This window comes from Colias philodice, chromosome 2 (assembly GCF_061535455.1).
Source record: "Colias philodice isolate Cphi_HAF_F1 chromosome 2, ilColPhil1 Martin Lab GWU primary, whole genome shotgun sequence".
Lineage (NCBI taxonomy): Eukaryota > Metazoa > Arthropoda > Insecta > Lepidoptera > Pieridae > Colias > Colias philodice.
In genome coordinates, this window is record NC_143087.1 from 12,782,953 (window position 1) to 12,793,219 (window position 10,267).

Consider the following 10,267-nt stretch of genomic DNA (forward strand, 5'->3'; position numbering starts at 1 on the left):
ATCTGTAATCAGTAATGTATAATTTTATAATCTGTAATCATGCGATCTGAAGTATTGCGTCATGTTGACAGTTGAGTGAAAACATGACAGTTGACAGTAATGACATTTAATAAAAAAAATTGATTGCGGTTTTCTATGTTCAAGATCAAGGATTCGTGCTTTTTGTGTTATTACTATAAATATTTAGTACATATTACGCAGCAGTAGGATGCGATGAGATTAATATATTGATATTGATGGCAGATCGGCAGCGTACCGTGCGCGCTGAAGACATGGCGACAACAAGCACCGCCGTGACGACGGTTCCCCCACAGGTAGAGGAGGTAAATATACACTTATCTAATGTATTTGACTTGTAAATACATAGTTAAATACATGTTTTGATTACGATAACTAGACTGGATGGAATTGCCACACGAATAGGCCGTAACTTGAATTGATAAATGAGATCGCTGTAAAAAATAACTATGATAATTATAAAGCCTATCTTTCGCGGGTTTTCACCGTCGAAGTTTATTAGATTTTCGTATTCGACTAATACGGGATTATTAAGCGATATAAATGTATTAGATTTGTCGAGAATCATCGCGGGGCCTGTGTGTACTATGAACCTCGGAGACTTAGGCGCGAATGTTATTAAAGTAGAAAGTTTTGAAGGAGACGAGGCGAGAAAATGGGGTCCACCATTTACTAAAGGAAATGATTCATATTATTTCCTATCTGTTAACAGAAATAAGAAGAGTATTTGCGTTGATTTAAAAAGCTTGGAAGGTAAGTTGATTAGCACAAAACAATATAGTATTTACTTTATTCATTGTTACCATTATATAGATCCGTGTATGTATGTGTTAATATGAAAAATCAATAATTTCAAGATCATATCTCATATCATTATTAACAAATAAAGATTTTTTCAGGGAAATCAGTTATTTATGATTTGGCGAAGAAATGTGATGTTGTTGTGGAAAACTTTCTCCCCGGAAAGTTAGATAAATTGGATGTTGGCTATGAGAAACTAAGTCAAGTTAACCCAAAACTCATTTATTGTGCTATAACCGGGTTTGGGCCAACAGGACCTTATGCTATGAAACCAGGGTATAAAGGAATTTTTTATGATATGTTTATCAGTTATGTTACTTAGGGCCGATTTTTCAATGCTTGGATAAAACTTATTCGTCGAATAATGTATAAAACTACCATTTTAAAAATGTATTCTAATTGCCTGTATTTGACAAATTACGTGACATTTTAATATTATCGTGTAATACTTTATTGGACAGATAAGTTTTATCCAAGCATTGAAAAATCGGCCCTTATTTAACAAACATTACATAAGAGTCAGTTTAAAGATTAAAATTCTGCATGCTTATTACTAATACTAGCTGCTCCGCGCGGTTTCACCCCCGTGACCCCACTCCTGTTGGTCGTAGCGTGATGATATATAGCCTATAACCTTCCTCGCTAAATGGGCTATCTAACACCGAAAGAATTTTTCAAATCGGACCAGAAGTTCCCGAGATTAGCGCGTTCAAACAAACAAACAAACTCTTCAGCTTTATAATATTATTACTAATATTTTCAATTTAATTAAAATGCAAGTGTTTTATTAATTGCAATTTCATATTTCATACCATACATGATTTATTTACTTTTCTTAAAAATCCATCATAACCATACAGTTATATTTCAGTTACGATGTGATCGCAGCAGCAATGGGAGGGTTCTTAAACTCAACTGGTGAGAGGAACGGTAGACCTGTAAAGGCTGGTGTGGCCATAACTGACGTCACCACAGGGTTACATGCTTTTGGTGCGATCATGACTGCACTTTACTATAGAAGAAATACTGGCAAGGGACAGAAGATTGACTGTAATCTACTATCCACCCAAATCTCTAGCATGATTAATATAGCAAATAATTACTTGAACTGCGGCATTGAGGGCGAGAAATGGGGAACGGCTCATGCTAATTTAGTTCCGTACCAGTCTTTCAAAACTAATGATGGAGAAATGGTTATAGGCACAGGCTCCAACGCTCAGTTTGCAGACTTCTGCCAACTCATACATAGAGAGGATTTGATCGAGGATGAAAGATTCAAAGACAACGCGGCGCGAGTAGCAAATCGCGAAGAAATTATAAGGATTATAAGTGACGTCATAGCTACGAAGTCGAAAAAGCAATGGTTAGAGGTTTTTAAAAATGCATCATTTGCATATGGACCAGTTAATACAATGAAAGAAATATTCGAAGATGAACATGTGAAACAGATAAAGTTGGTTAAAGAGTTGGAGCATCCGGATGCTGGAAAGATCAGGATGGTCGGTGCTCCCACTGTGTATTCTGAAGGTGGTAATGAGGTCAGGTTACCACCGCCAAAATTAGGGCAACACACACGAGACGTGTTGGCGAATTTCCTAGGTTATCATGATGCGAAAATTGAGGGCTTGATGAATAATAAAGTTGTCAGATAATTTATTGATTACGTGACATTACATTGTATTGTACATGTAAATTATTTATTATGTAGTTGAAAATGACCAATTTTGCATTATCTGTAGTGGGGTTTAGTAGGAAGGTATATTTAGGTATTTTAAAGAAACGTAAGAGAAATACTATAGTAGAAAAAGGTGATTGTGTATTCACATTAAAGAATGAGTTATATTGCATAAAAATCACCAATATTAACATCAGTCTTTCTAGAACGAACTTGAATAAAAATTATTATTATTATCAATGTTCAAATTCAACTATAATATGCAAATAGTATTACTGTAAAGTCGTTGAATGTATTTGAATAGCAAATGTTTTGATCTCAGATCAACTTTCAACTGTATTGTTTCACAGTATTTGTCATTGTATAGCCTACAGTATTCTGAGACGTTAGTTGCTACATTTGCACAGACAGAAAGATAAAATGTATCACATATTATCATATTTATATTCTTTGTAAATATATTGTATTGAAATATAATGTTTATTTTTTTTAGTTTTATCTAATGTAAAGAGATCAGATAAAAATACTTGAGATACCTTGTTGTTATGCATCTCTTGATATTTTACTGATCTATATGTACTAATGTTGTGAAATTTATAGTTTATATACCTATATTGTATTGGAAGAGGCTATTTATATTTGAAATAAAACTTTTAGAATTAAAAATGTGTTTTATTTTTGAAGTTCATTATAATTAAAAATAAATGTTTGCATTTTATGGTTTCATTTTTATAATTAAGCACAGTTAATAAGAATCAAATGCATAAAAAACATAAATGATCAGTCCATATATATTTGTTTCATTCTATAAACTATAATATACTTTAAATTTAAAGACGCGTTATTTACAACTTACAGCGCTGTAGTAACTCAGGCCCCGGAACCACAGACACAATAGAAAATCTATTGTGTCTGGGACCGATCGGGCCGCTTGGGGCTCAATGGGTTAAATGATTTGATTTGTTTATTTTTCTCCACTTGGATTAGAATAATAACAGTTAAAACTTACAAATAAATCTTGCCAAGGCGAGTTTCTATTTACAAATGAAATACCCACACAAAATCAAAGCCCAATCAATACATATAATAAAATTCTAGAAAAGTGGTGTCTGTACAATGAAAATATGTAAAAAAAAATTAGAAGGGGTTATTACTGAATCGATCCCAAACCCAAAACTGTTGTTAAAAAATTTTTTGTCTGTTTGTCTGTTTGTCGGTTTGTCTGTTTGTCTGTTTGTCTGTATGTTTGAACACGCTAATCTCAGAAACGGCTTATCCGATTTAGATGCGGTTTTCACTAATATATTGTGGTAAGCTTCATTCAACATTTAGTGTTTATTTCATGTCAATCGGTTCATAAATAAAAAAGTTATGACCATTTAAGTAATCACAGCGAACATTTGCTAAGGCATTCTATACATGAATTACTTTATTACGTAAATTATACGCTAAAGTTATTCCTTGACATGTCCAGATGATCATATCGAAAGTCCCCAAGCGTGGGGGGGGGTGGTTATGCTGAGGGGGTAGTAGGGGGGGTCAAAGGACCTTTATTTAGATTTTTGCTCATAAGTCTAAAACCTGCACAAATAGCATTATGGTTACTTCTAGGTAAATTTTCTATATAAAAGGTCTTTGAAATTATGTCGTAGGTATTATATTTTTAACCCCCGACGCAAAAAGAGGGGTGTTATGACCGCTATGTGTGTATTGCGTGTCTGTCTGTGCCACCGTAGCTCGCTAACGGGTAATACGAATTAGATGCGTTTTTTTGTTACATTAGTTGTTTATTATATTATATAGGGGTGAAAAAAACGCATGTTAGTTGTTAATGTAGGTTGTTAATGTAGGTTATACCCAAGTGATATATCAAATGAAAATAGACGACATGTCAGAAACAATTACTCAAATTTTATCAAAATCGGTTCATCCATTTATTTGATATAGGGGTAAAAGTGGGAATAAATAAATGAATTTTATCAAATATACTCAAGTGACGTATCTAATGAAAGACATGACGTGTAAAGTACAATAAGACATATTTTATCAAAATTGGTTCATCCATTTATTGGATAAAAGTGGCAATAAAAGTTGTCAAATATACCTAAGTGGCATATCAAATGAAAGGGCATGACCTGACGTGAGAAGTATAATGAGGCATAGGTATTTAATCAAAATCGGTTCATCCATTTATTATATAGAGGGGTAAAAGTGGGAATGAAAAAAACGAATGTTGTCTGTTATACCCAAGTGATATATCAAATGAAAAAAGACGACCTGTCAGAAACAACAAGTCAAATTATATCAAAATTGGTTCATCAATTTATTTGATATAGGGGTTAAAGTGGGAATAAATAAATAAATTTTATCAAATATACTCAAGTGACGTATCTAATGAAAGACATGACGTGTAAAGTACAATAAGACATAATATTTTATCAAAATTGGTCCATCCATTTATTGGATATAATATGTAGGTATAAAAGTGGGAATAAAAGTTGTCGAATATACCCAAGTGGCATATCAAATGAAAGGACATGACCTGACGTGAGAAGTATAATGAGGCATATTTAATCAAAATCGGTTCATCCAATAATTATATGTAGGGCAAAAGTGGGAATGAGAAAAACGAATGCTGTCTGTTATACCCAAGTGATATATCAAATGAAAAAAGACGACCTGTCAGAAACAATTAAGTAGTCCAATGTTATCAAAATCGGTTCATCCATTTATTTGATATAGGGGTAAAAGTGGGAATAAATAAATAAATTTTATCAAATATACTCAAGTGACTTATCTAATGAAAGACATGACGTGTAAAGTACAATAAGACATATTTTATCAAAATTGGTTCATCCATTTATTGGATATAGGTATAAAAGTGGGAATAAAAGTTGTCAAATAATATACCCAAGTGGCATATCAAATGAAAGGGCATGACCTGACGTGAGAAGTATGATGAGGCATATTTAATCAAAATCGGTTCATCCATTTATTGATTTATAGCGGTAAAAGTGGGAATGAATAATCGAATGTGGTCAAATAATATAATCAAGCGACATATCAAATGACGTGTGAATTACAATTAGTCATGTTTTATCAAAATTGGTTAATCTGTTTATTACATATAGGGCACCTTAGGGGTGATAGTGGGGATAAATAATCCAAATGGAGTACCAAACGAAAGGATATGACATGTACATATATTAGGTATGATTAGACATGGTTTAGATCAAAATCGGTTCTGCCATTTACTAGGGGTGAAAGGGAAAAGTTGAAAGTCTGTGAAAGTAGAAGGAATATGGGAGCGGGAGAATAACCACATCCTGGAAATTTTGAACTCTTCTGTACCTAAGTTTTATAGCTCAGTTTAGTAATAAATTTTACTAACAGTTCTTTTGTGTTATTATTTATTTTATTTCTTAACTTTATAATAATGTGTAAGTACTTATAATTTAGTTGTATATGATAGTACGTGTTTCAAGACGTGTTTACTCAATAATTGTGTGTTAAGTAGTAACTACTATGCAGTCACTATTCCACGCGGACGAAGTCGCGGGCACAGCTAGTAACATAATAAAAGTATGATTAATTACACGCTGTGCTCCGCGGTTTCACCCGCTCATTGCTCCGCTCCTGTTGGTCTTCGCGTGATGATAATATATATATATATAGCATATAGCCTTCCTCGATAAAATAATGGGCTATCTAACACTGAAAGAATTTTTCAAATCAGACTAGTAGTTTCCGAGATAAGCGCGTTCAAACAAACATACAAACTCTTCAGCTTTATAATATTAGTATAGATTATTTTAAAAACCATCAAGATATATTTTCAGGAGTCAGTGGAACGCGTGACCGTGATCACGTTACGGCCGACGAAACAACAAACACGCAAAAAGGTGGTGTGGACTGAGGACACAGTGGATAATGAACATATGAATAAGAAGAAATCGAAATGTGGGTACTTTTGTACTATTTTTTGTACTTGTATGAAAATTTTATGGATAACTGTCGCTTTCCACAGACTGTGTGTTTGTATGCTTATCTTTAAAATTATGCAACGGATTTTGATGGAATTTTTTAATAGACAGAGTAATAAGAGGAAGGTTTTAGTATATAATTTCTTATATTTATGATAACGCGAGCGAAGCCGCGGGCGGAAAGCTAGTATGTACATACTACATATAATTTAATGATAAATTAAATTGTAACAGCTTATAAAGGCTCAGTTCAAGTCGCGTTTACATATAAGCAAAATTATCTTTTTTAGCTGCCTTTTAAGAAAAATGTTGAAAAATGTAGCCGAATTGTACGAGCCGTTCTCGAGTTTTACGCTTAGCAACACATTTGGCGAAATTGAATTAGGTATATAGATTCCTGCTATAATTATAATTTTCAGGTTGTTGTATATATGAGAAGCCGCGGCGCTTCGACGAGTCGGACACGGAGAGCGACGACGAGTGCGAGCACTGCTTCGGCCATGTTGAGAAGCGGAAGAGACCCGCCGGCACTAGCGGTGCTGCAGTACAGGTGAACATACACACAAACATTAAATCCTACTACTATTATAAAGGCGAAAGTTTGTAAGTATGGATGTATGGATGTTTGTTACTCTTTCACGCAAATACTACTGAACCGATTACGATGAAATTTAGCACACATATAGAGGGTAACTTGGATTAACACATAGGATAGGTTTTATCCCGGAAATCCCACGGGAACGGGAACTATGCAGGTTTTTCTTTGAAAACGCGGACGAAGCCGCGGGAGGAAGTCTAGTAAATAAATAGTTCAGGACAATTTTCACACACGGCACGATCTGATCCCATACTAAGCTTTCGCTTGTGTTATGGAAACCAGATGGGTGCATACATATTATATAAATTTAAATAAATACTTTTATAGAAAACTAGCTGTCCGCCCGCGGCTTTGCCCGCGTTTTCAAAGAAAAGCCCGTTCCCGTAGGATTTCCGGGATAAAACCTATCCTATGTCCTTTCTCGGGTATTAAAATATCTCTATACCAAATTTCATGCAAATTGGTTCAGTAGTTAAGGCGTGATTGAGTAACAGACAGACAGACAGAGCTACTTTCGCATTTATAATATTAGTATGGATTAACACCCAGACACAGAGCAAACATCTATGTTCATCACACAAATATTTGCCACGGGTGGGAATCGAACCCAAGACTTGAAAGGCAGGGCCACTACCAACCAAGCCAACCGGTCAGTCAACATTATACTTCAGTCTTCTTAAAAAAATTAAAATGTATTAACTACGATATTGTTTACTTTATATGATTATTGCTACAAATTAATGTAAGTATATTTTATTTATTATTCAGGAAGCAACGGAACAAACCGCATCGATAACGCTACAGCCGCCGGAGCCTGCGCCCGCGCCGCCCGACAAGCCGCCCGCTGATACTTAGACACTTAATAAATATATTATTACTAAACATATTTCCGTTTTACAACCCATGATTATTCAAATAAAAGGCGTAGGTATATGTTTAAGTTAATTTGATTTTTAATTTTTGTAACGGAATAAATATGAAACATATGTTTGTCTCTCTCTTTCATATGTCTATCTATAGTGCTATCTCATTTCTGGTAAATGAACTTGTATGATAAAATGTGGCGTTGTGGTATTTTTAAAATTGTATCGTTTTTATCATTATACCTACGCCTTTATTAGAGCTAGCGCGCACGAGCAACTTTGTCTCCGCAACTATTTTGTCTCTCCCATCAATTGTATGGGGAGTTGCGTCGCTACGTGCGCGCACTTTCATACTAGCCCATAGGTGGAGAGACAAAATAGTTGCGGAGACAAAGTTGCTCGTGCGCGCACTGTCTTAACGTTCTCAAAGTAAACATTGCTATGACAACCTGCTTTAGGTTGAAATAAAAGTAAATCGTAATATTGCACATATGCAGATAATTCATGCTAAAACTTACAATTATTTTCAAAGTAAATATTATTAATGCTGTTAATTAAAATTTCTATAAGACTGGTATATGTGGGTGAAAGAGAGGAAGCATTATGCCATCTCTAGCGCACGTGCGTGAGTTTAAAAGTAACAAATTATACATATAGAATGTATTTTGTATGAAATTTAATATTTCATTCGAAACGATGTGATAGGAATGTTTATGAATGCTAAAAAAATACGTTTTAAAAATCATATTATTAATATTTTAATCTTTCGTGCTTATACCTGGTCTAGGATTGACATTTCTTACCTTTCCAAGTTTTGATATAGCAGGGTACTGATAACTGTAAAACATTGACGTACAATAAACAAATAGACTCAGAATCGCGCTCAAATATTATCCGAATCGAAACTCTGCCTATACATGTATTAGACAGATTTCCTAATGAACGATACAATGTATTTTGAACATTACTGCCACGAAATAAGGTGTTAATTCCATTGAAAGTCTTATACCACGTTGTTCGGACACTACGACCTTTTAGACGATTGAAGGTTGTTTATAGTATGTCAATGTAAAAATAATGTCTTGGAAAGTATTTGTCCCATATCCCATATATGGGATTAGGGCTTCCATTTGAAATATGGGATTGACTGTTATTGATGCATTTTAGTGATTCCTTCATATTTTACATTAAAATATAAGACATTCAATTAACATTAGTATTTTACTTTGTTAATAAAATAGTGAAGTTATTAAACATTTAACAGTTACATATTAATTCTAAATTTGCTGTGTACAAAATACTTGTATTTCAGCTAAGTTTATAGTTTAAAAAGTTTATTAATGTTCAAATATACTCCATATAAAATTTTACTAAAGTTACAAGAATAGTACGCATAAAAATTGTTAATAGCATGTTTCCTAACATTATGTGCTAATTGTTAATATAATAGTGGTTAAGTGTTTATAATTGAATAAAATTGATATAAGACTATTGGTGTTTTTATTACTTACTTATAACTTCTTGAAATAGGCATGAAAGATTAAGTAAACTGCAATACACGAAATGAAGAACTTACCATGAGAGCCAGTTAAATAGATTTTAACCCATTGACCACCGAGCGGCCCGATCGGGCCGCGACACAATAGATTTTCTATTGTGTCTGTGATTCCGGGACTGAGGGATTAAAATGTAAAAAATTAGCTGTCCCGTGCGGTATTTCTATCACCCGAGTAGATTAACTACCTATACAGAAACAAAGCTTCTTAAAAACGTACAATATTCTTACCTATTATGTTTTAAATAAAATAAAATTTATTCACTTACCAATTGTAATTAATCCTTTGGATGATTAAAGTATGACGTATTTTTATTGAAGTGAAAACTTCTTTAGCGGCGTTGAGCACTTTTTCTGTAATGGGTATAAAATCTTAAACTCGCGTCAGGACACGTGACCTGATCGAAAAAGCGTAAGACGGATACCATTCCAAAATATCAAACATGCTCAACGTTAATAATCAAGTTTTCACTTCTGCCGGCACTCCCGGAGTGCAACCCGTCTTTTTTTTTATAACGAAGTTCCCTATCGCGCGGTCCCAAAGGGGACTAGTTGTAAGCCGTGCGGCGTGCGCGTATTTCAGTGTCTCTCAAACTCAAACATTTATTTATTCAATTAGACTTCTTCTAGAAGCACTTTTGAAACGTCATTAAGTACATATTTTTAACATTTACCACCGATTCGGAAAGCAGTATCTACGGAGAAGAATCGGCAAGAAACTCCATAGTTGCTCTTTTTAATCATGTCAGATTTACAATTTTACAAATTACATAT

General features: G+C 33.9%; 2 protein-coding genes across 2 annotated transcripts; both read left to right on the forward strand.

Annotated features, from left to right (window-relative positions):
* The first annotated feature begins 85 nt into the window (after window positions 1–85).
* LOC149490878 (E3 ubiquitin-protein ligase PPP1R11-like) lies at window positions 86–8,777 on the forward strand. Its single transcript, XM_089709651.1, has 4 exons — window positions 86–323; window positions 6,334–6,454; window positions 6,897–7,027; window positions 7,844–8,777. The coding sequence occupies exons 1-4, from the start codon at window positions 237–239 to the stop codon at window positions 7,928–7,930; spliced, it is 426 nt and encodes a 141-aa protein (XP_089565777.1). The 5' UTR covers window positions 86–236; the 3' UTR covers window positions 7,931–8,777.
* Window positions 364–3,160, forward strand: LOC149490879 (succinyl-CoA:glutarate CoA-transferase). The gene is made up of 3 exons (XM_089709542.1): window positions 364–771; window positions 918–1,095; window positions 1,691–3,160. Exons 1-3 carry the CDS (start codon window positions 468–470, stop codon window positions 2,469–2,471), a joined length of 1,263 nt encoding a protein of 420 aa, XP_089565668.1. The 5' UTR covers window positions 364–467; the 3' UTR covers window positions 2,472–3,160.
* Window positions 8,778–10,267: the final 1,490 nt, after the last annotated feature.

Coding starts and splice junctions, on each gene's coding strand:
- LOC149490878 (XM_089709651.1), top strand. CDS start 237: ATGGCAGATCGGCAGCGTACCGTGCGCGCTGAAGACATGGCGACAACA. Junction 324..6,333: donor TTCCCCCACAGGTAGAGGAG/GTAAATATACAC, acceptor ATATATTTTCAG/GAGTCAGTGGAACGCGTGAC. Junction 7,028..7,843: donor CTAGCGGTGCTGCAGTACAG/GTGAACATACAC, acceptor TTTATTATTCAG/GAAGCAACGGAACAAACCGC.
- LOC149490879 (XM_089709542.1), top strand. CDS start 468: ATGATAATTATAAAGCCTATCTTTCGCGGGTTTTCACCGTCGAAGTTT. Junction 772..917: donor TGATTTAAAAAGCTTGGAAG/GTAAGTTGATTA, acceptor AGATTTTTTCAG/GGAAATCAGTTATTTATGAT. Junction 1,096..1,690: donor CCTTATGCTATGAAACCAGG/GTATAAAGGAAT, acceptor GTTATATTTCAG/TTACGATGTGATCGCAGCAG.